The sequence below is a fragment of the Lissotriton helveticus genome, chromosome 2_1, assembly GCF_964261635.1.
Source record: "Lissotriton helveticus chromosome 2_1, aLisHel1.1, whole genome shotgun sequence".
Classification (NCBI taxonomy): Eukaryota; Metazoa; Chordata; class Amphibia; order Caudata; family Salamandridae; genus Lissotriton; species Lissotriton helveticus.
Genome location: NC_136059.1, coordinates 1,377,972,927 through 1,377,998,463, shown reverse-complemented (window position 1 = coordinate 1,377,998,463; position 25,537 = coordinate 1,377,972,927). Strand labels below are relative to the sequence as shown.

The following is a 25,537-nucleotide window of genomic DNA, read 5'->3' as shown; positions in this document are numbered from 1 at the left end:
AAAGCTTTGGATAGCGTAAAAGTAAAAATTACTATTCCCACTCCAGAGAGAGCAACAGTAGGGAAAACATTGGATAACGGGTGGTTAAAAATTACTATTCCCACTCCAGTGAGTGGAACAGTAGGTAAAGCGTTGGATAGCGTAAGAGTAAAAATTACTATTCCCACTCCAGAGAGTGCAACAGTAGGGAAAGCATTGGATAGCGGGTGGGTAAAAATTACTATTCCAACTCCAGTGAGTGGAATAGTAGGGAAAGCATTGGATAGCGGGTATGTAAAAATGGCTATTCCCACTCCAATGAGTGCAACATTAGGGAAAGTGTTGGATAGCGTAAGAGTAAAAATTACTATTCCCACTCCAGAGAGTGCAACAGTAGGGAAAACGTTGGATAGCGGGTGGGTAAAAATTACTATTCAAACTCCAGAGAGTGCAACAGTAGGGAAAACGTTGGATAACGGGTGGGTAAAAATTACTATTCCCACTCCAGTGAGTGGAACAGTAGGGAACGCGTTGGATAGCGTATGGCTAAAAATTACTATGACAACTCCAAAGGGTGCAACAGTAAGAAAAGCGTTGGATAGCGTAAAAATATTATTTAATATTCCAACTCCAAAGGGTGCAACAGTAAGGAAAGCGTTGGATAGCGTAGATTGGCTAATTACTATTCCAACTCCAGAGGGTGCAATAGTAGGGAAAACGTTGGATAGCGTAGGGGGAAAAATTACTATTCCCACTCCAGAGAGTGCAACAGTAGGGAAAGTGTTGGATAGCGTAAAGGTAAAATTACTATTCCAACTCCAGTGAATGGAACAGTAGGGAAAGAGTTGGATAGCGTATGGGGAAAAATTAATATTCCAACTCCAAAGGGTGCAACAGTATTGAAAGCGTTGGATAGCGTAGGTGGGAAAATTACTATTCCAACTCCAGAGGTTGCAATAGTACGGACAACTTTGGAAAGCGTCCCGGGAGAAATTACTATTCCCACTCCAGAGAGTGCAACAGTAGGGAAAGCGTTGGATAGCGTAGGGAGAAGAATTACTATTCCAACTCCAAAGGGTGCAACAGTAGGGAATGCCAATTAATAAATATTTACAAAATATATTACACATAAAAAAATGTAATTAATTACAATTAAATTACTTCCCAGCCTATTCCCCTATAAACCCACAACCCACTCTGGTACTAAAACATGACATTTAATAATAATTAACTTTAATTACCAATTAAATAAATATTTTATCAATTAAAATAATTAATTGCCAATTAATAATTACATAAAAAATTAATTATTTACAATTAAATTACTTCCCACCCTATTCCACTATAAACCCACAACCCACTCTTGTACAAAAACATAACATTTAATAATAATTAACATTAATTACCAATTAAATAATTAATTTATCAATTAAAATAATTAATTGCCAATTAATAATTAAATAAAAATGTAATTAATTACAATTAAATTACTTCCCACCCTATTCCCCTATAAACCAACAACCCACTCTGGTACTAAAACATAACATTTAATAAAATTTAACATTAATTACCAATTAAATAATTAATTTATCAAATAAAATAATTATTTGCCAATTGATAATTACAATTAAATTACTTCCCACCCTATTCCCCTATAAACCCACAACCCACTCTGGTACTAAAACATAACATTTAATAATAATTAACATTAATCACCAATTAAACAATTAATTTATCAATTAAAATAATTAATTGACAATTAATAATTAAATAAAAAATGAATTAATTACAATTAAATTACTTCCCACCCTATTCCCCTATAAATACACAACCCACTCTGGTACTAAAACATAACATTTAATAATAATTAACATTAATTACCAATTAAATAATTAATGTATCAATTAAAATAATTAATTGCCAATTAATAATTAAATAAAAAAATAATTAATTACAATTAAATTACTTCCCACCCTATTCCCCTATAAACCCACAACCCGCTCTGGTACTAAAACATAACATTTAATAAAAATTAACATTAATTACCAATTAAATAATTAATGTATCAATTAAAATAATTAATTGCCAATTAATAATTACAATTAAATTACTTCCCACCCTATTCCCCTATAAACCCACAACCCGCTCCGGTACTAAAACACATAATTTACTTAAAAATAAATTTCTTAATATATACAAATAATACACATATAATAAAAATTAATTTAAATACTTAACAAAAACATATAACACATACATAATAAAAATCAAAAAAATAATACAAATATCGATATTAATAACATCGAAATTAGTTACATCGATATATATGCTATCGATATTACTAACTTCGATATTACTTACATCGATATAAATGAATTCGATATTACTTACCTCAGGGTCGATATTCTGTCCTACGATATTCTTGACATCGATATTCTGTACCTTTGAAATTTTAAACATGATATTTTGGTAGGTCGAAATTTTCAACTCGATATTTTGACTGTGTACCCACATTTACATCACCCCTCACATACAAAATGCCCTTACACAAGCACTTCTAATCAGACATCAAAAATAAAAAGATCTCCCCTAAAGTGACCCTTCTAGGGGCTCGTAGGGCATTATAGCGCTGGACCTATGAGAAGCAAGCCCACTATGAAGCATTACATCCTCAGTGATGTGTGAGGGCACCAAGAAATAATCCTTAAGATTCCCCCTTCTTTGCCCGCCTTCCTTTCTTCTTTGATTTTTGATAGGAACAATACCTCCACTGCTTTTTGCATGAATATGGCCTCACATCCCCTGAATGGGGATTGGCTCTAACATGAAGACTACCTATTGGCTAAAGGAGATCCATTAGGGAAATGAGTATAGCCCTGAAATGTTGTGGCTTTTATTGATTCAAGTGGAGAGGATTACCTCAGGGAGTTCATCTCCATCTGCTTCTTAGTAGGTCAGTCCTTCCAGGGAGTGGGAGAACCATACCTGATTTTCCCAACAGGCTAAGCCCAATGCTGTGTACCCATATTATAAAAATTACCTTTACTAATGGAATACACAGTTCTACCCTTCTCCGACTTTGTGTTAAATTGACTTCTCCAATGGTTCAATACTGACCCTTGAGAGCACTAACCTCCTCATTCACATGATGGACAAAACTGTCAATCTGTTCGGTGAGTTCTTCCATAAAAGAGACATGCCATTCTCTGTATGGGGCTTGTTTTAGGATAGTCCCCAGGAACTGCAAGAAAAACAGTGAGAGACTTTAATGCAGTAATAGAAACGTAAATGCAGTATCCACGGCTGACGTCTGCAGTGATTTTGAGAAGATAAGGGTAAACAAACTTCAGCTAACAACCTCTGTAATGAAATTATATTTGGACATAAGAACCAGAGAACACATACAGCAATGCTTAAATAGTGTGGTGTGATATCAGTGCTGAGAAGAAACAGGAGGCCTTGACAGTGGCCGTGATTTACACAGAAACACATGCAACAAAACCATGCTGCCCACAAATTATTGTGAAAAGAGCAACAGTGCAGCCATGCAGACAGAAAACACATTGGGACTATGCAACAATATCACATACTTAGAAGCAGAATGCAAAAACATTTTGGGTATCCAGCAAGGGAGCAGAATGTAAATTTAGTGTTAACAAGGGTGAAGACTGAACACAAGGAACATAAAATTTCATCTCAGGAGCACAATAGAAGCTCAGTGGAGTGTGATGGCCCGGCAATAACATACAGTGACAGAGTGACAATTCAAATGAAGATAGGGAGCATGGATCATGTGCCTATCTGATTGCAGAATATGAATTTACTGATAATGTGGAATGCAGTGGGAAGAGTGATAGTGTGACAATCCAGGGAAAGAAGAACGTTGTGCTAGTGTGACTATCCTGGGGGATAAAAAGAGTCGGAGGAAACAATTACCAGTAAGGGGCTACATTTTTAGCCCTGTGCAACAACAGTCAGATTTATGAGTAATGCAATGATCACTGTGGAGCCTGTAATTTACCTGGGTAAAACATGCAGATAAACTCTGATACATGTAGGACTAGGTGTCGTAAGCATGCAATTTCCAGTTTTATGAATGTCAACTTGGGCCAATAAGGTTTTTAATGCCTCTGGTAAACATTACATATTAGGGAAATGTTATGTACCGGGTACAGCTGCTCCCCCTCTGTGCCCAATCATAATCAACATCATAGTAACGATCATAATCCATAGAAATAATAGGGATATGGTGAGAATATTGCAACCTCATAGCAGAACAGCACTATGATGGGGTGAATTTAATATCTGCATATATTCACGCTGAATGAGTGGCTTTGGAAAACAAAGAGACAAGCGTCATGTGTGACATTCATTAACAATTCATCCTTACTGAAACAAGCGTGCATTTCCACTTTGCCAAGTCAAAGTTTCTTTCCGTGGAAGCTGAAATAGTAGTTGGTAAAAAAGAAATATATGTAAGTAAAAGTGAATAGCAAGCAACATTTCAAAGGCAATGTGCTTACATACCAAGCACTAGCAGAAGTAGATTCACACAATTCAAAGTGTGCAAAATGTGTTTGTTGGCTCAGCCTGTCCTGGGAATTGAGTTCAAGGTCATTAGTTGTTCATGTGCCCTTGATGTCACTCTTAGCTCCTTATATCTGGTTGTAATTTTAGGTTTATATATTCTGGTTTCCTTTCTTATATAACAGAAAGGTCACCACACCACTTGTTTGCAGAAAATCAGTTTATTACAGAGCTACTGCCAATAAGCATTTCAGCTGTCAGATTAAGCCTTGATCACATAGGGGATCGCCGTTGTGGTTCAGAGTAAAAAAGTGCATATGTGCTCTAAAATTACATACACATAGAAAAATACTCCTTTATTATATCAAAGACCAAAATATTTTGTAACACTTCTTAATTTGCTATAATACCCAACGTACTTCAATATAGTCCTAGGTAGTCGCACAAGCTTTTACCAACATTTGTCCTACCTTGCTCTACATAACAGTTCTGGCCCTTACCTTTTACCTAGTTAGGTGCTGCAGTGTAGTTTTCTCAAAAAACTAGCCTAATTTATTATGCATGAGGATTCTTAGTATCACAGCAGGATTACAATCTTGTGCATAATAACTCTGTATAAGGGTCACCACTATCGTCATCCTTGGCTTACATGCCCACAGAACCATGGCACATCTAGGTAGAACCCCTGATGGTACCTTTCATGTATATAAGTACCACATCTTTGCTGGGCAAGCCGGAGGAGAAAAAGATTCTATGCTGACATGCTGACACGAGACGCTGAAGTCCCTGCATGCAGACACTCCAGTTAGCAGTCGTCTGACATTACTTGTGGGTTGTCCACTCGAGACCAAGATGGGGTCCTTTGCTTTCTCACAACAGGTATTGGGGTTTGATCTTTCCTAGGAGGTTCTTGGCTATACTCCAACATACATGCTAGGTACATTTAGGTACATCTAGTTAGGGTTTGCATCGTAGGAGTACGCACTATTAACTTTATGTATTTATATGTCTGCATATATTCACTATTTTATCACCATGGTAGAATTCTACTTTTTATTTACTCTATTGGTGCTTGTAATCGTCTATATCTGTTTCTGTCTCGTGGTTGTTGCAGCACATGTATTTTATGCTAGAATGACTCTGGTTCAATAAATACTTATTGAAAACACCCCCACCATTTAGTCTGTGTATCTCTCTGAGATAAAGTGAGCACAAGTGACCAAGCAAAAAGTATTGTACTGTTTCCATGATCCCTGAGGGGTCAGGGTTCTCATGTTCGATAGTTGCCAGAAACTATTCTTTACTTGGTAAGGTTGTGGGGCTTATAGTGGCACTGTGAGCTAGCTGGTCTACATACTAACATATTCTTTGGGGGTGTCTGGAATCAGTCTGGACACCAATCCCTTAGTTTATGTTGTCTAAAACGTGGAGATCCTTTATAGATTTGTAGGAACTACCCGACTAATTCACATAAGTGACATTATAATTTGCAATTAATTCTACCTTAAAAACACAATAAAACACTTCCGCATGATATCTGCTACACAGGCTGAAATATAAATCTTGTTTTTAAGAAAACAAGGGTGACTAACCTTACAGAAATATGTATCAATCAATTTATTAACAACATAATATCACCAACTTTTCTAAATGTTCCTCCATGTGAACTTCTCACATAGTAGGATTCAATTATGCAACATTTAAAACATTACTTTTAACTGCAACATATGGTTATACCAGAGTTCTAACATTTTCTTTCATATTAATTGCTGTGAAATACCCTGTTCATCCTTAGTCATCACACAAACAATGTTATGCCCGAGTAGACTAATCTAACCTACCATGTACCCTGACTAATACCTACTTCTAATACAAACGCAGAGAGAGCGTTTGGTGTTTATAAATGTGTGTGCAAAATCTCTTCTGTATTGAGGCCACCAGGAGTTTTTGTTTCAAGTTTAGTCATTAGAAGAGTTGGTGCTACTGAGTTGTTACAATAAGTCACAATTGAAATAAAAGAAAAGGTGCCAAAACAGGTAGTGCTCTAAAATAATGTTGACCTTAGATATACTGAAGAAATATTTTTTTCTATGTTTATGGAATTTTTTGGCACAAATGTACTTTAAAATACTGAATCAAGATGCCGCATTCTTATGTGATCAAGGCTGCGTCTGACAGATGAAGCGCTTCATGGCAGAAGCTTTGTATTAAACTGATTTTTTCGGCAAACCAATGTGTCAACTGCCTTTCTGTTATATGCGGAAGTAACCCAGAACTTGCAATAAGATACCTGACTCCGTTTCAGTTATTGCCTCATACGGTTTGGAGTATGGCATCGGCCAGCTACAAAGAAAAACTGTGACTATTTCTTTTTTTACTTCCTTGTACAAGCCTTCAGCCAGACCTCCTCATCTGCTGGTCTAACGTGTCCTATCATTCACATTCTCTTCTCTCCTCCACAGCATACATCATGGGCCAATTCTGCCGTTGGCTAACTTCACTGTGAACAATGGCATTCTGCTTTTTCACAAGGAGCACATCCACACACAAATTATTTTCATTTATTAAGAATGTGACCTTTTGAGACCAAAACCTTATTTTTTATCTTGGTATGAACCTGGCATCATCTCCCACCACAATACAAGTTTATAAAAACGTGAAAAAAACATGAGTGGACAAGGTCTAAAAGCTAGCAGCCAACACCAGACTTAATGGCTTTGTCATTGGTCAATGGTTGTTTGAAATGCCATTAATACTTGTTTAAATTGTGTGCTCACAGGTTCATGCTTTGGGGTCTCACCTTCTAAATATGTTATCAGCGGGGGGATCTTCTTTCTGAGGAGTTTTGCTAGAAATGGGTAATTTGCAGGAATCAGCCGTGCGAGAAGAGCCAAGACTGAAGTTCCCCTTTCGACATCCCAGCGAGGATATGAAGAAATTACCTGAAAACCCACAACAAAGAATTCAGAAAGTGATTCTGTCATGAGTTCCTATTCTCTAGCCTAAAACTTCTGGAAATGCTACCTTGGTCTCTACGCAGTACTTAGTACCAACCACATTTTGGCTGTTTCTGTTCAATGCAAGTAGCATGTCGTACTGATAACCAATTTACTGGAAATAAAACCATCAAATTCAAAAGGAAAAAAGCTGAGTTGAATTTAAGATCTCTATTAGCAGGTTGCATAGAAATGGCAGCAAACAACTTGGGAAGAGGGATCTGGTGGAATATGATGGGGGGGTGGAATGTGATACTCACTCACCAGCAATCTTATGAAGAGTCTGTGTATTGGAATTTCTTTAGCTGTTTAGGTACAAAAGAACGAAAATATGTCATACTCAATCCATAAATTACTGAGCAATACTTGCCAAAGGAAGACACATGGCTGACACACACACTTAAGACACCCAGTAGTACCTGTAAAGAAGATGATGGGTGATGGGTGGCATTTCAATGAGCCTCTAGCGGTCATGAGGATGCTTTGAAATTCCTGCAAATACTGGCAAAGGCACCCTTACCACTAAGGAGTGCCCAGGGGTGTACAGTACCTTGACAGCCTATGCTGCAATTGTCTACCTCCCTCCCTTAGTGGTTGCTGTCAAGGAATGAAAGCTGGAGGAGGAGCTACCTAAGCTGCCATGCATAGGTTCCTGCTACAGCTTTCATTGAGGGATAGAAGACTCCAGTGGGATAAGAGAGGATGCGTCATGAGCCGTGGACGTGCTTTACATCCTGAAGGACCATGGAAAAATGGGAGCCATTTTCTGACAGCGGATACCCCAGAAGAAAAGAGGACTCCAGAGCATGTTCTTGCATATCTATTTTCTAATAAGGTTAACGACCTGGGGCAAGCAAGAACAAGCACATATTTTGCCTGTTCGATTCTGTTAAGGACTCCTAACATGAGTGACAAATAAATAGACTATGATACCATCTGCCCAGGTCACTTGCACTTTATCAACACATCCACTGGAAAGTTGAGCGGGGAGAGCTAATTGGAACCCTGGAATTCTAGCAATTACAGGTATTCACCACCAGATGCGAATCTCCTTTGTAACCTTGGAGTCAGTCAAAATATTTATTTTCACTTACCATCATTGAGCATGCATCCCTGCTTACAAGTGAGGGCCAATAACTATGTATGGAGCTGAAGTCCCAAATGTTGAACCAGAAACATTGCAGAGACAAATATCATAACTAATAACTCCATGGAGAAATAAAATATATCCCTGTTGCGGTCGGCAAAAGTAACAACACATAAATAGGTACCATACCCAGCAGGGTATGATCAACATACTTGACAGAAGTAACATCATGGAGAGCAAGAATACTCCAAGGTTTGAAGAGGAGCATTAGAGCCCTGAGTAGCCTCATGGTGTGTGGAAACCTGGGACAGTTAGTACATTGCATTTAGGGGGTAGGAGCATTAACCAGACTAAGAGTTGAAACAAACAGGAAAGTCACTTTATGTCTGGCAAACTACAAAAAGTATATAGGGATTATTTAAAAGCCCTTTGTGCCACCTGTGCATCACTTTTTGAGACACACCAGCAGTGCAACCTGCTGCTCCATATTTACAAGGACAGGTAAAGCCACCCTGTGTGGCTTTTAATGCCCTTGTAAATATGGCCCCTTTACACGCAACACTTGGTGTGGAACAGTTGTGCCATGGGTTTTGCTGTGAGATTTCCTGCGCAACACCCAAGGCTTCTGCCGCATTTCCAGATTTACAAGAAATAGTACACCTGGAAATCTGTAAGAATGCTACACCTCCCCGGGGGAGGTATAGGGAGGTGCAACAAGAACACATATTTTTATTTCTCCTCGTTGTTTACCTCTTTCTACGCATACTGCATACTGCAGCACATTTAGGAAGAGGAAATTACCTATTGTGATTGTTTTTGTGCACAAAGGTATGCCTAACTGCATAAAAACAAAGATATGCCTTGGTGCACAAAAACAATCATCCCTGTGACGCTTCCACCCTTGCACCATGGTACAAGGGTGCCTTCATAGTTGCATGGCAGCTAATTATGCACCAGCACTGGGAGAGCAGAGGGATCCATTATATCATTGTAGATATGAAGCATCCCGGTGCTGCGGAATTAACGCAGCGTGGCACAGCCAAATGGCTTGAGGCACAGCAATTAGTTAATTCCTTATGAATAAGGCTCACAGCGAGCAGCAACATCAGCACAGACACATCTATCTCTAAAAGGAGAGCAATAAATGTTATTTGAAATATTGACACCCACATTCTATAGTAACTCAACCATCACATCCTGAGCTAATGGACTGGTTCTTCAACTCATGCCTGATCATGACAAAGTAAGAGGGGATCTGGGGAGTGGAGGAGGAAGCATTAACCACCTTCAATGGTAGATCCCACTGTGTCAATGAGTAGGATGCTTAACACTCACCACATTCATGAAAGTTGATGCTTGCTTTCTTATCTACAACAAGTAGCATCTGGCACAGTGCTGGCACAGATGAAGTATAGTCATCTTCCAACATGTAGCTCAAAATCTCTTTCCAAAATCCCTGCAAGAAAGAGCAGCGAATGTGTTATTAGTATCATTAGCATTTAATAAGGCTGCATTCCCACAGATAAACAGTCATACCCGGTGGGAGGGTTTCTGGTGGGTCTTCTGGAGATGGGGCTACATTTGAATTATCCCCTTCCTGATACCATTCCTTGCTGATGGGGTCCAAGACAGATTGCTGGTATTACACTGATGTAGCACCAACCCTGTTCAATGCTACAATCCATGATTCTATATCCGAGCAATTATTTGCAGAGAATGAGTGCAACATTTATTCTCCAAAAACCCTGTGAGTGAGCTGCTTTGTAAATGATCTCATTATCTGCTGTTATCCTCATAACAATCACAAAACAGAACTATCTTTATAAATGTGCCGGAGTGTGCAAAGCTATGGCTGGGAATGAACGACCCTGTTGATATGAAATATTGGTGCTTGATGTATCAAGTAGCAAATAGGAGATGCAGATTGAGTAGCTATGTTTTGCAATGTGATTGATGTGCCATTCAATCTCGTTTCAAAGTGGCTATTTAGACTATTTTGGAAAACCTGCTTCATTAAAAAAAATGAGGTAGGATTCGACAATCTTCTATGAATGCCGGAAATGCTGGGAATGAGGACTGCACGGGACAGCAGAGCTCTATCCCTGCAGCAGAGGAAACAGACTTTACATCGCGTCTCAAATCACGCTGTGCCTTAACAACTTGGTCCAAACCACTAATAATAATAATAATAATAATGAGATTTATAAAGCGCATAGCTGCGTCAGCTGCGTGTCCCAGCACTGGGGTATCAGTCCTATTATACAGAGTAAGAATATGAATTCCCCTAATCTAAGTTAGCGTGAAAAAACATGTTTTTAAATTCTTGCGATATCGTATTTCAGATTTTTCTTGCCTAAGCCAAAGTGGTAGGGAGTTCCACATCTTGCCTGCCAAGTAGTTGAAGGAATGGCCTCCAATGTGAGCATTTTTGATTCTGGGGATAGATGCAAGAGAGGCATCAGCTGATCTCAGATTTCTTCTAGGAAGATAAGGTGTGATCAGAGGTGAAGATATTTAGGGCCTTTATGATTGAGAATCTTGTGACAATAGCACATGGCTTTGAAATATACCCAATGCCTTAACGGAAGCCAGAGCAGCATTGGTAGAGCTGGGGCTGATGGTGAGTGTCTAGGCAGATGAAATAGCAGCCAAGCTGCCATATTCTGCACCCACTGTCGTCTTCTTCATCATGTCTGTGACACTCCGCGATACAGAACAATGCAGTAATACAGTCTCAACATGATTAAAGACTGGACCACTGTCTTTCTTGCAGCTTCTGGCAGGAAGACAAGATGTTTTTAAGGTATTTAAGATCCCAACACATTGCCCTGCAAGACTCGTAATTGCTGTACGTGCCCTAATGTGTCTTTTCAATGCATTCCTTTATCAAGCAAGCCAATACAACCACTTCCCTGAAGGAAAGCGTTGTTGGACTAATGTTGTACTTTAAGTCCAACTCTTTCCCTACAGTTGCACAGACTGGAGTTGGAATAGTAAATACTATTCCAAAGTCCAGTGCTTTCCCGAAGGCAAATCATGGTAACGACTTGGGTGAAAAAGGAATGCATTTTAAACATGCATTCATGGTTCAGATCACTATGCGCATATTTCCCACATACAAACATGCAGCAGAGAGAGCTTTACTAAAACATGCTATTATGTGAGTTAGAGGATAATGAAGATAACCTGGGAACTGAGGAGTCTTTGGACATTCTGCAATTTATATTTTGTACACTTCTAGTTTATTGACTCACCTTATTTCACACCCTTCTCACTTACCTCGTCAGTATTTTTATGGCGTAATGCAATTTTATTGAGGAGCTGAAAGATTTGGATGTGGATGGTCTCTTCTTCAACATCAGATTCAGGATCCATGTGACTAATGCCCTGTGAAAATGTGGAAAAGCAAGAGAAGTAAAGTAACATATATTTTCACATCATTTTCACTGTGTTTTCTCTCCTCATGGAGGGTCAAGAGATTTGAGAGTGAAAACATCACAATTTTCAAATCAAGGTTGTAAGCACAGAGAGAACCTCTTGGCTTAAATTCAAATGTGAAATGAAAACCACTAGCCGCAAACATGTAAATAAAAATTTATAAATGAGGTTATGCACCCATGCTCCGCTCTACAGAGAATAAAAGTGTATTGTCATTTGGCGGAGAAGTGTATAGCATTCATATACAGTGAAAATACCGGTGGACTCACTTATAATATGTAAGGTTCTGATGCACTGGGCACTACATCTGACACATTACACCTCTGGCACCACAAGGTAGTCTCTCTTGCTCACTACAAATATTGTGATGCCCCATGAGGCCTCCCCTTGCTGCTTGATGGGGAAGTATGTGCTACATTATGGTACTTCTTACACTCAATAAGACAAAACCGGGATCTGCATTTTTGGGAGGCAGTGTTGATATGAAATACTGATTTGAAGTATGTTTGTGCTACTTTGTGTAGGATTTGGTAATTTGCCCTGTTAGGCATTTCAACGATAAAGCGGGGTATATAACAGGAAGGAGCCCACTAGATAATGTATTATCAGTGAAAAACACAGCTTATCAGTGCATTCGCTGAATGCCCATGTGCCTTCCCCAATCACCCAAGAAATTTCCCAGTTAGCCCCGGCAAAGTCTAAGGGCCAGTTGTCTCACTTAGGCTGGATTGTGTGGTAGGCCTATGTACTGCATGGGAGCACTGCTGTTGAGACGTGTATGGAGCGAGTCCCATTCTCACAGTGTCTGAGCATCTTATTTCTTTGCACTCATGCCAGTCAACATGTGCATCTGGTTACTAAAATGGGATCTAGGTATTCAAGCACCATTGTTACAATGCGATGCAACATAAGGACAGGCATCTGAATTGTTCCTGGCATGATGCCTCTGGCCTGTGGTAAAAAAAACTATGGACAGTGTCTGGCTCATCTATTAGTTGAGCTTAATGGGAACCCAAGAGTAAGACTAAGCATGGACTGCAGACACTCTGGATTATGGTCAGGCCCCAAGGAGATGGATACCAGACGTCATCAGTGGTGCCCAATCCCCACACATATTACTGAGCATGGACTTGAGTTGTGCATCTTGGTACAACTACTCTGTAACATGGATGCATTGGCCAAGCTTGAGGAAGTCCTTCCTGGTTCACAGTGATCAAGAAGGTCATGGCACCTCTGCTGTTATGGAGGAATTGGTGAGACCATAAACCACTGTGGCCTACTCTCCCAGAGACACTGACAAAGCCAAGAATACTGCAGCTTTCAGACACCATGCCACCTGCCATTGCCCATGCTGCCACATATCACTTCAGCCCCACAAGCACCAGTGAAGAGCACTGATTCAATACCCATTCCTGGCCCCTAGTCAGATGACAGGCGTTTCCTCCAGCTACTAGAGATAGGATCAACGTGTAAGTGCCCAAAGGACTTGAGATGGTCCAAGAAAAGAGAAGAAACAGAAGAAGTGCCCAATACAAAATCATACATGAGGCCTGTGGAAGAGGAGGGCAATGAAGGAGAAAGAGAATAACTAAAGGATATTATCAGACCACTTTCTGAAACTTGTTGTTCACAACAGTGGACGATTTTGCACAACATAAAGAGCAGGATAAAAGTTATAAAATTGGCAGAAGGTCCACAGTACGAATCAAACCAGCTGCAGTAGTTGAACTTCGGGACAACGACTCCACTTGCAGTTGACATCACTAACTCAGACCCCACAATAGTAAGGGTACACTAGGTTAAACTTTTCACAATAATGGAAAAACCATAGATTGAGTATACTGGAAGAATGACTCTTGAAGTGAAAGCTATAAGTAAATTCACTTGAGTGGTTTGGTTCACATCATGGGCACCCTGGAATAGCAAGACATGAAGAAAAGGCAGGTACAGTGTTGGCACTGATGGGCAGCTGCTGAATTTCAGGTGCAAATGTAAGCAGACAAATGGATAAGGGACACCCATAAAAGTGACGGAGGGAGAAAGACGCACTGGAGTGGAAGTGGGGAACATCAAGCTCAAATGAAGAACATAGAATGTCAAGGTGAGACTATGGGAACTAACGAGAGGGACATGAGGTCTATATTCCACCATCAGGGGCAAATATGTGACACTGCTGATGTATATTATATGGCAAAGTAACTACGTTGGGACACAAGGGGGCTAAAAGGTCCACTTATTTCTTGTGTGCTGACTACTGTTGCTGTACCCTAACACATTCACCTCCCCAAATATGTGCATCTGCCACTTACCTGCTCTTTGATAAGGAGGCTGTTTTTTTTAAGCACATAATCCATCACAGCTCTTCCGTTCACATCATACAAACCTTTGGCTGTTAAACTGGACATTAAACTTAAAGTGGCAAGAATAACCTGTAATTGAGAAAAAAAGGTAGGCATGGTTAGTGAGAAACCCTTTTGGTGTATGAATAGGAGAAAATCACACATTCCAGTGAGAAAGTAGCAAGGGAGTGTGAGAAAACCATGCATTCTCTCCTTCCTTTTGTCCACAGAGTAGACAGATATACATTTTTATGTGTGGAAAGCCAGTACCTGGATGCAACCTTTTAAAGTATGTTGCAAAAAGGGCTATTATGACACTCTGAGAATGAAACTAGAGTCAATTTAATTAAACTGTTTTTACAGAGTGTCTGACTGAAGTGTGATTGAGGGAATATTCAAATATTCCAGGTGGGCTACACCTTCTATAGGTGCCTGAGATTTGATAAAAGATTAAAAAAAATGCAAAATATGCCTAGGTAGGTTACAACCAACAAAAAAGCTCTCAGGACCTGATATTGATTACAAAAATGCAAATGAGAATTCAATAGGCTGTGGATTCCACTGCTGAGGGAATTAAAAAAAAACTAGATTTGTCTGTGGGAAGAATGATGGCCGCTGTCTAACTCCACCTGTAAGATTGAGCAGACATCCCAACACAGATAGCAGATAACAAATGGGTTGCAGTACTTAGAGTTCATTGTCCCACACCTTGTTGTTTGGTTGATCAATATCACTTTGGAGAAGTCGTTTTGGCTCAAGACCGTAAATAGTCACAGTCTCCTGTATCCAGCATTGCGTTAAAATTCACATCCCTAACATGGTTCTGTACGCTGTATATTTGCACAATCTGGCCACAATGGCTTCAACTGCCAAAGAATACATCCATGCTTGATTTCTGTGATTCTAACATTCCTAGCAGAGTCCTGTCTCTAATGTTCCTGGTTTAATCTGAAAAATATCTAAGAATAACTTGGTTTATATCGTGCCCTGATGTTAAAAATGACAAACCCAATACACCTCTCAAAGAGAATCCAATAGAGACAAAGTTTTGGCAATACAGCCTTTTGTTCGTTATCAAAAGAAAACAGCTTTGTTGATTTTCCTTTGTGCCTATGTCCTGTGCTTGCTAACATGCTGAACATGGTGATTCTGATACTGAGTTACTTGCTTTCTCCATGGCACTGAAGTTAGGCACATTGTGGACATACATGGCATCAAGAAAGTCACATATATTCCAATTTCTACATAAAATACATCTTTTATATCACAATCAGACTTTTCAAACGTGCACATTGAATATTATCCTGTATTATCGATTCACTTTTGGTGAGATTTCGCTGAGACATAGCCCAAATATTAATCTTGGTAGAGACATTTGAAATACTTTACACCACGCTTGTTAAAGATTTGAGGAGATATTAATATTCTGAACTTCAAAACCCCTTATTTGATCATCAACATTCTCCTCCTCAGTGAGGGGTATTACAGATCAACTCAATGTGAAATACAGACCACATATGTTAACAGCATACACAAACTTTCTTCTAACACACATTTATTAAACAATTAGAGATCAGCAACCTCTGGGATTGGGTCTGAAAATAATGCATTGACACAGACTAGGGCAGGAAAACTGGGATATGTCCACTTGGACAGGGAGACAATGGAACACAAGACACACTGAACTGACAGAAATGGCTGGAGGTTGCATGACCCAACACCTCCACTGAAGACTTGCCTTGGAGAAAGTCAACAGATTGTGGTGTGCAAACCACAGCTCTGAGTCCATGTAAGTAGGACTACTGCACTATGCAAAAACTGCATAACTTAATTAGATTGAGTTGCTAATTATGAAAGTGCTTTAACACACGTATAATAGCTTGATGGTACCTTGCGATTGTCATCCTCAAGCACGTGACGGACAGCATCCAGATAAAAGGCACCATCTGAATCTATTAAATAAAGCCATACACCAAATGTTCATAACACATAGATATTGACTTTGTCTATTAAGATCAAGATTAATACATAAGTAGTGAAGTTTCAACTATCAACTGTGATTACCACCCTGAGGGTCCTGTCTTTCAGTTTTGGTTTGTGAGTCTGTGACTGTGAGCCCCATGGGGCTATCAATGCCTTCCTGTTTCGCCGTGCAAGTCTGTGTCATCATGTACCACTGAGCGTGTCTGTGTCGACCTGCTCCATATTTTATTTCCCTTTTTGTTCCTGTCCAGTGTCTATGTCAGGATCGGTTTTCACAGTGTCCCTGTCCCATTAATGGCTCACAATGGGAACAATTAACCGAAAAGAAAACAGTGGCACTCCTTTATTTCTTCACCATGATTCACATAATTGAAGTTGATGTAAGCAAGACTTTATTCGTAAATTGCAGTGCTCTACCAGGAAAAGTTGGCAGTTAATGTAGCTGAAGAATATAAAATGTAAGTATTTAGCTTATAGCTGCACCATGTTGGACAAGTAAGGGAGTAAGTTGGGAATGCAACTTAGGGCTCCGGATTCTATGACAAGCATTATATCCCTTTAACTATTCTCCCTGCCTAAAACACACACTGCCACCCACCCACTGACAGTCTTACCAGTTTCCGAAAGGAGCTTGCAGAGCAGCTGTAATGTTGTGGCACGGGACTCTGCACCTATCTGCATCAAGCTACTTTCGAAATATTTATGGACCTCACTAGAGTGAGAATGGGCTGCAAGAGTAAAGTGAAAAGAAAAAATAGACATAATTGAAAAATAACACAACATAAAATTATGCAAGAAGGAACTCAACGCCGGGGAGCAGCCCATCAAGGCCATTCTTCAACGCATGTCCAGGAGGTATGTTATTAATGGTCTGCAACATTTAATTATGATCTTACGAGCACATGGTACTCATGTGACTACTATAGCTGTATATATTAAACTGGGCACCATATTCCAGTAGCAAGCCAACCAATGTACTGGGTGAGGAGATAAATACTGAAGCAATAGTATATTTTAAGACGATCAAGTTACGTGCAGGGCAGTGTACAGAAATTAATGTTACTGAGGACCTGATCCCTAGTAAAGGCCAATATATACTTGCAGTATCACAAATATATACATACATACATTTATGACCAACTCACCCAGTGACAGGATAATAGCCGTGGACAACTTGAATGGCTCTTCTGTTTCATCGGAAACCCCACTTGAGGGTGTGCAGATCTGCCAATAACAAAGCCATAATAAATAATAATGGAAGCTAGGCTATCTGAAAGCCAATCCCATACATCCAAACAGCAAATAACTTCCAGTGGGGGAATGATAGCATAGGAGTTTGTCAGGACTTGTGGGGCCATGATCCATACCACGCTACAGTAAAATTAATTGTGTGGAATACAGCATATTCAGGGTGCCCGATATTAGTGGAAGTGCAAATTCTCAGATACCACTCTAAGATGGATGCCTTAGTTTCCTATGGTTTTAGGATAGTTTGTAGACTCAGAAGTCTGGCGAGATTGCAGAAGGTAGTGGTACTTAATGCTTTTAACAAAGCTTGCACTAGTGGCGGCTATTCAACGTAATCAAGACGAAGGCTGTTGTTACCCTTCATCTTGGTTTATCTCTGGGGACGGTAAAGCTGTTCCCCTTTTGCGTCCTACGGTGTCTGGCCAGCATAGTGGGTTGCATGCTTTTCAGAGCAGGCCTTTTTTGCTTCACTTTTTGCCCATTTTGCGTCCCAGGTCTCTAGTCAGCAGAGTGGGGAGCAAGTGTTTCTGTCAGTGGCTTCATTAGGGCCTTTTTCTGTTCTCGCCGCCACTTGCTGTTTCTGCTGTACCACTTAATTTTTTTTTCTTTACCGGCATTCAGTTCTCGCACTTTGGCCCTCATCAGAGATGCTTGTCTTTTGTTTCCCATTCATTCCAGATTCCACGTGCCAGCATTGCTATTTGGAATTTTATACTTATGGCCGTCAAGTTGTGCACCTGTTTACAGAGGGCCTTCTTATATGTGGACTGGGGTTTGGATTGTAAGGATATTCCAGAAATGTTGTGTATTTGCATTATTTGAACTAAATTGTGGGGTAGTTTCTGCACATATTGACTTTAGGAACCTTAGTGGGATAAATACTGAATTTCCTTGATTGATGGCATTAATCAAATGCATATGATAGAGCCTTATTTTTATTAAATATATAGATTTAAGATTGGGTGTACTGTTGTTGGGAATGTCATGAAGAGTCCAGTATATGTTAGATAGTAAAGTCTAACTGGACAATTGAACCTCCGAGATAAGCTTTGTTAGTATTATGTATCTGTTGTAAACCATTGTTATTGGGTACAGCTTTTTTCTTTCAGGTCTCCATCCTTGGTGTTACCCCTGGGTCCCTTCCCTTTCCCTGTCACTCTGTTCCTCTGTTACCTATTATCAGAGCCAGAGCTGCCGGGAGGCAGACTTATGGGTGGTTCTTGCAGAGGAGCTCTCAACACTGGCAGATTTATATCCATTGTCTTATTTCTTTGCATCCTAGAAGCAAATTGGATCACATAGGATTTTTATGGATTATAATTTAATAATTTATGCAAGAGAGTTCCCAAATGTTGCCCTTTAAAAACACTCCTACTATAAATTGGATTAAGGTAGAAACTTTATTTGTTACAATATGTTACACAGGAAATGTCTGTCGCCTCCCACTGAAATACTTTGTTTGTCCTCATGTATATACTTACCAGGTGATGCAGGACGGCAAGCACGGTTGGCACAGTTCCATTCAGCGCTCTGCAACTCTTAGTAACAGCTGCCTTGATGCATAACTCAAGGGTCTGCAAGGAGATAAGAAAATTGAGATGAGGCCAAAGGGCAGTGTGTGCAAAGGATGATGGTCAGTGGTGAAGTACAAACTTCAAAGTGTAAATTCTGTCTGAATGCAAGAGTGAGTTGGTGTGCGAATGAGCTCTCTTGTGTACTAATTCTAAACACATATGACCACAAGTAGATTTTGACAGAGGACCGTGCTTATGTCCATTTTTTTCTTTCCTGGTTGCTCTGTTTTCTTGACTCACAGTGCCTTAAGATCTCTCAGATCCACGTAGTGATTTCTGTAGAGGTTATCTGTTGGAGTCAGATGTTGGATTTTAGTCCATCAAGGAACCAGAAGAGAACATGTTCAGCAGTTAACAGGGGCATGCCCTAACACATGTAGCCTAGACTCACTTGTCATCGTAGGCCCTGTATTCTTAGCCACTGTTGATGATGGCCCTTGCCTTGGTTGTTCTAGTTCTCTTGGTGGTTCTAGTTCTCTTGGTTGTCTGCTACTCCTTCTTCTTATGGCACTGTCTAGATCCTCTTGGCCATCTTAGTCCCTTCCTTCATGGCCTTGGTCTTCCTGCTCCTGGTCTTCCTGCTGGTCTTGGTCTTAATGGTACCCATCAGTTTTGTTGATCTCTCTTTCCTTTTCAAATCATCATTCTGCCTTTGCTTTTCCTGTCCCTAGTTCTCCTGATGCGTGTCCCGTTGTGATTCCCTTGATGGCTGTGTCCTCTTGGTGGACCTGGTAATCCTAGTGCTCCTGGACTTCCTGGTTGTCCTGGTCCCTCTACTCCTCTTGGTCATTCTCCTCTTGCTGGTCTTCCACCTATAGGTTTTCCTCTTCATGCTCCTGGTTTACCAGGTCTTCCTTTTAATAGTTCTCCTAATCTTCGTATTGATTTTCACGTTCTCCTTTTTCTAAGTCTCTTCCTCCTGATCATCCTCTTATTCTTCTTTCCCTTCTGTCAACTCATATTTTCCTCAAAATCATCCTCCTGGTCTTCATCTACATATTCTTGGTCCTGGTCTTCTAGGTATTGGTCATTAGCCATAAGTAGCCCTTATCCTCCTGAGATCCTACTTCTGTTAAAAGGATTATCTTTACCATGGTGCTTATTGCTGTGTCCCTCCTAGTTGTTCTTCTGGTGCTCTTGCCCTGGTGTTCTTCAATCTTTTCATTCTTCTGGTCCCAGTCCTGCTGGTCCTCATGATCTTCATTGTCCTTATGTTCATGGTCCAGCTAATCTTGGTCATCCTCTTCCTGGTCCTCTGGATCCTCTGGTGCTGTTACTCCTAGCAATCCTGGTGTTGGCCCTCAGGTTTTTCATGGTGGTCATGGTGGTGGCTGCTGTTCTGGACCTCCTAGCCTCCGCTTTCTCTTTGTGGTCTTCTTCCTCTTACTGGTCTCCCTCCTCCTGGTTTTCCTCCTTATTTTCCTAGTCCTCTTAGAAATCCTTTTCCTATTCTTCCTGGTCTTGATCCTCTTGGTTATCCTAGTTCTTGCGCCCTTGGTCTTCCATCCTTATAAGGTATTAGACCGAGCGGAAGTCCGCCTCCAGCGTCCCTTGCCTTCAGCAAGATGGCGCCCGGAGTGCTCCTAGCCTTCGCCCCAACCCAAGATGGCGGTCGGACCCGCTAAACTACCTGTATCCCGCCAAGAGCGGGTGAAACTCCTATTAAAATGCAGGTGAGCCTAAGCTAGTTCCCCGGCCTAAGAATACGACCCTAGGACAGTAGGAAGAACAGCGCGATTAACTGAGCCCTTCACAGCTCTTAAGGCGCGATGCCAGCGGAGCGAGTACATTTTAAAACACAGCACAAATAAAATGCCACAGCAGTATAGAGCGCGCAGGTACAACATCTGTTTCACTCTTAACAGTTGTGGACCAGGATTGCTCAATGTCCCTCTTGCACCCCTGCACACTGTGAACCATGGGAGTACAGAGGAGCCTAAAAGTATAGTGTTCGCTTATGAGAATCAAAGGCAACGTGGAGGCAGGAGCTGCAACACAGAAGATGGGTGACGACTAAAAGCAGTTTTAGGAACACATCATTTAGCTACACAGATGCTAATAAGGAGAATGATCACCTGCAATGAAGGCTTGTAAGACTCATTGGGGGAACAACCTCAAATTATGTATATGGTCAATATGCCATACAACAATATTCTGTCATGTTTTTATGTTTGTAGCTGGTATTCAAATTTTTATTACAAGTGGAGACTGTCAAAAGAAGGACTTGTAAGAAAATTTGAACATCTTGTCCTTTTAACTGTAAGTGCTCAGACCTAGCAGAAACTGTTCCACTTAGAGCCTCAACATTAATCTACAATTCTCAAGCCTTAAAAACAATAGTTCTGTGGAAATGAAAATTGGCAGATTGGAGACGTAATAATTCTAATAGTGTGTCCACCAAGGTCTACGTCACTCTAGCTTTTTCAGCTAATACAGTTTGCACGTCTCTAACTACGGACTCTTTCCTTTGCTAATATTTGTTTTTATAGCAACTAAAAGTAGTATTCTATAATTCCAACACATTATTGATTACCAACATGATACATTTCCAGTGCTCCTCTTAAGACTTCACTGTTTTACCTGTATGTTCGGTCACCTGGAGTGCAATGCAAAGTCATGGGGCTCCTTAGTGAAGGTCATTTGTAAATGTACTTGTATTTCACAGGGTGTAAGCAGCCTCTCAGACTAGAGAAAATGCAATGGCACACTGTTTGGTATAAGAGGTCACTAGGGCTTTAGTAAGCCCAATTACTGCTTGGGACCTATGTCAGGGCTTTAGTGACTGAAGATCTGCTGTTTTGTTATGATTAACGCATCAAGATGGAGCATCAGTATGCTCAATTTCACTTCTATAACCAATTTTACTTACCCAGTATCACAACAACAGGTGAAGCAAATTTCAGCACTGTTGATGTTTATTTAAAATCTAGCACAATTGCTTCGGTCCACATTTCTCCTTTATTAATCCCGATTCCATACGTAACAAATACAAATGTGCATTTTGCTTCTCTGGCTGCCTTCATGGATTGTGTACTAATCACAATTGAGCTGGTTCAGTATTTGGAATTAATGTTGGAAAACTATATTCCCTGTAATCCCTTCATCTCCCAAAACAATACACCAGCTCAAAACTGAAATAATTACCAGGCGTGAATGTGTCAAATAGTGGGGAATTACTGTCCGAATAGGTGTGGTGGTTCTATTTCTCAGGGTTACCTAAGGGGCAAACTTGGAATCATACATTTTTCCTACATCCCAAAATTTCTGATACCCACAACATTGGTACTGTTGGGAGCGGAATGCCAATATGTTGGCCCAATGTACACATGATGGAGGCCTGAACCATCTCACAACTCCACCTGTGGTGTAACTAACTCACCAATGGAATCCTGTAGTTCTGTATTCAACCCTCATTTCTCAATAATGTAGTGTTTCATTGCAGCGAATCTCTCATTATGAGATACAGTGTTCATTATGAGTGGATCATTTGGGATTGGTTGAAGTGGCAAGCATGGACAGCAAATAAAGGTCACACTCACCGTGAGCAAACGAAATGCCATATCAGCAGGCAGCTGGGGCTGGAGCCTTTCAACTTCATTGACCAACCAAGGAAGCTCCTTATCTAGTTGCTCCTCTGGCAGAATGGAGGCCAAATGTCCCAGAGTGGTGATGACCTGCCCCCAGACCTGTTAAGATAAATTACACCAGGTTTTCAGTTCCACACACTAGACATTAACTACTAAGAAAAGATGAGCCACATGTGGAAGTAGAGGGTTCCCTGGAGAGGCAGCTGCACTTGACATCTGTTCACTAGGAAGTGATTCTGTCATGCAAAGGTAGTGGTTTCTGTCACTGGCAGAATATTCCCATAGACAAAACTGATTCTCTAAAATAGAAATGTTATCCATGAATTTGTTTCGCTCTTGTCTTATTTGGATGAGGGTTCCCCACCCACTCTCTCTATTTTCTCCCTCTCCCCAGCTCTTTAAAAAAAAAATATTTCCCCTGGCTCCTATTCATGGACAGGTTGTGGTAGACATTGAAAATACACTACTGCTGCTGCGAATTTATTAAATTGCCCTAGAATCTAATTCTGTCACTTTCTTTTTCAAAAATACCTATTACACTTACTGTTCCCTAATACTTAAGTATTATAGCATGGTTTAGCTTTGATTTTGTTTTATATATCTGACCTGATAGGAATTTGATACTTGGTCGGGTACAATAAAGGTTTTTACACATTTTATTCATCTACATAAATAGAGATCACAAGTCTGGGTCAAGAGAATGAATTTCATATTTTTTTGTATTTCATCAAATGAAGTATATATGCAAAGGCAGAGGAAGGGGCAGTCAATGTGTATGCATCAGTTATCTCACAAAACGTAACAGCTCTAAACCTTCATCCACTGCACTCTCTTCTTTCCCCACTTTACCAACTCACCTCCTGGAGACTGGGGATGGTTTCAAGAAGAAATACCTTACAGGTTGAGTAGGCTTCAAAGAAAAGTGTGACTAGAGGAGTGTCTACACTGGAAGCAAACTGGCCTGATAACATCTCAATGACTGCACAAAAATAAAAAAATTACAGTTAAGTTCAAAGGCTTAAGTGTTGCATTAATCTACACAGGTACCACCTCGTCTGGTAGTGCATAGGACATACTGAGCAAAAACAGTGCAATGCGTCTGCTGATAGGAAATGATTTATAGCAGGTATTAGACTCAATTCACATAGGTATTCTATGACTCTCATAGATACTGTAATGGTATCCATTTCGATCATGCATCCTATTGCACTTTTGAAGCATTCTAGACAATATATGGTAATAATTCCACATTACTGCAACTCATTGTATTGAACTAAAATGAAGGAAAGGCAGAATATGTGTCACCAGAGTACTTTTTACATTCAATTAGCAACAAAGCAATTTAGTTTGTACAGTTTTGTTGTTTATGAAATAAGAGTGGAGAAATCAGATTTTGCACAAGTTATTACTGTATGACGATATTTGCCCTCTTGGCAAAATAAAAAAAAGTATGTAAAAATATAAAAGATGATGCATCCGAGCATTCCTTATCAGTAATTTAGTGAATCATTTTATGTGGTTAACAAAGAAGTGCTGGTTCAGATATCACCAGAGTAAAAAGTGGTATAATGATTTTGCACTCTTCTGCTAATCAGGCAGGAAGACACTACACTGGTTTTAATCTCACATCTAAATAAACACTGATTCATTCAATTTCCTATATTAAGCATAGCAAAACGTGTGAAATCACATTGCCCCTTTTTCTGTCCTAATATTGAAAATGTTTAGTTGGGAGCAAATCTTGCTTCCTGCATTCTTTATTTTTCAAGAGGCAAAAATTGTAAAAATATATTTACTCCATGCTTTACACCAGTCTAAATCTTTACTTAACACGGTGACTAGTTTGCAATTGTGCGAGCTCTAGGTTGCAACAAGATGTCTGTGCAATTGAAGTGAACAATTACCTCTGGGAAATGATGTACAATTTCTACAGGTTTTAATGCTCCACTTCCTAGGGAGGTAAGTTCCCAACATGAGGCCTGATTCAGGCTGTGGCAGATGGGTATCCCATCACAAACGTGATGGGATAGCCCGTCCCTCTTATTACACATACAATAGGATACAACTTGTCCACCGAACTCTAAATCAAGCCCTTCGTTTTTTATTACTGAAAAGAATAGGGTTTTTCCCAGAGGTGCACTATACAGACTAGAGATGTGTTCCAGTCATTACATGGCAAACTTGACACAGCAGCTCAGCATGCCAGTCCAATTGGCAAATGTACTAGAAAGTAGTGGAGTTACACATTATGCAGACCATTGTTGCAGTTGAGTTCTGATTTGTGCCACAAATGAAAGTTTAATGCAGATAAGTAATCAGTTGTTGAAAACAATGGGATGAATAGGGACTGTTATTCTCTGCACCAATCAGACATAAGAAATTGCATCTCTTTGCATGAAGGGTGCTCTCAGGAAATGTTACAAAAGTGAACTTAATAAAGGTGTCCTGTCCCAACACTCTCCCAACCATCAAACCAAACCCGACCGCTCCACCAGCGCAGGTGCACACCAAGGCTAAACCAATATTTCTGGTTGATTGTAGAAGCAGTCTTCATTACAGGAAAGAGCGTTCTGAGAATCAGATCTAGATATGGTTCAATTTCCGGTCCTGTAAGAGAAAATAGGATAAACAATATTAATTAAACTAAACACTAATACCAACTTAAGATGATGAGTGTGCTGCAAAGGTGGTGTTGGTCATGAAACATATTGTAAAAAAATCTTGATGATTGGCTTTGTATATTTTCCACCCAGCAGAACATAAAACGTAATGCAATAAG

General features: G+C 40.0%; 1 protein-coding gene and 1 long non-coding RNA gene across 2 annotated transcripts in view; both read right to left on the bottom strand.

Moving 5' to 3' along the window:
* The window catches only part of LOC144820257 (maestro heat-like repeat-containing protein family member 1), a 28,562-nt gene extending 11,532 nt beyond the window's left edge, over positions 1 to 17,030 (bottom strand). The window contains exons 1-9 of the mRNA XM_078677847.1: positions 16,964 to 17,030; positions 16,257 to 16,318; positions 14,337 to 14,456; positions 11,869 to 11,976; positions 9,925 to 10,045; positions 7,767 to 7,807; positions 7,307 to 7,448; positions 4,370 to 4,422; positions 3,113 to 3,220 (exon numbers count right to left, since the gene is read on the bottom strand). Coding sequence (XP_078533973.1) covers positions 3,113 to 3,220; positions 4,370 to 4,422; positions 7,307 to 7,448; positions 7,767 to 7,807; positions 9,925 to 10,045; positions 11,869 to 11,976; positions 14,337 to 14,456; positions 16,257 to 16,318; positions 16,964 to 17,030 — 822 coding nt within the window. The remainder of the gene's footprint in view (positions 1 to 3,112; positions 3,221 to 4,369; positions 4,423 to 7,306; positions 7,449 to 7,766; positions 7,808 to 9,924; positions 10,046 to 11,868; positions 11,977 to 14,336; positions 14,457 to 16,256; positions 16,319 to 16,963) is intronic.
* A 499-nt stretch (positions 17,031 to 17,529) lies between these two features.
* Positions 17,530 to 23,026, bottom strand: LOC144819764 (uncharacterized). The gene is made up of 3 exons (XR_013607556.1): positions 22,711 to 23,026; positions 19,079 to 19,171; positions 17,530 to 17,573 (listed from the first exon to the last, which is right to left on the bottom strand). It is a non-coding gene; the product is annotated as an uncharacterized LOC144819764 (long non-coding RNA).
* Positions 23,027 to 25,537: the final 2,511 nt, after the last annotated feature.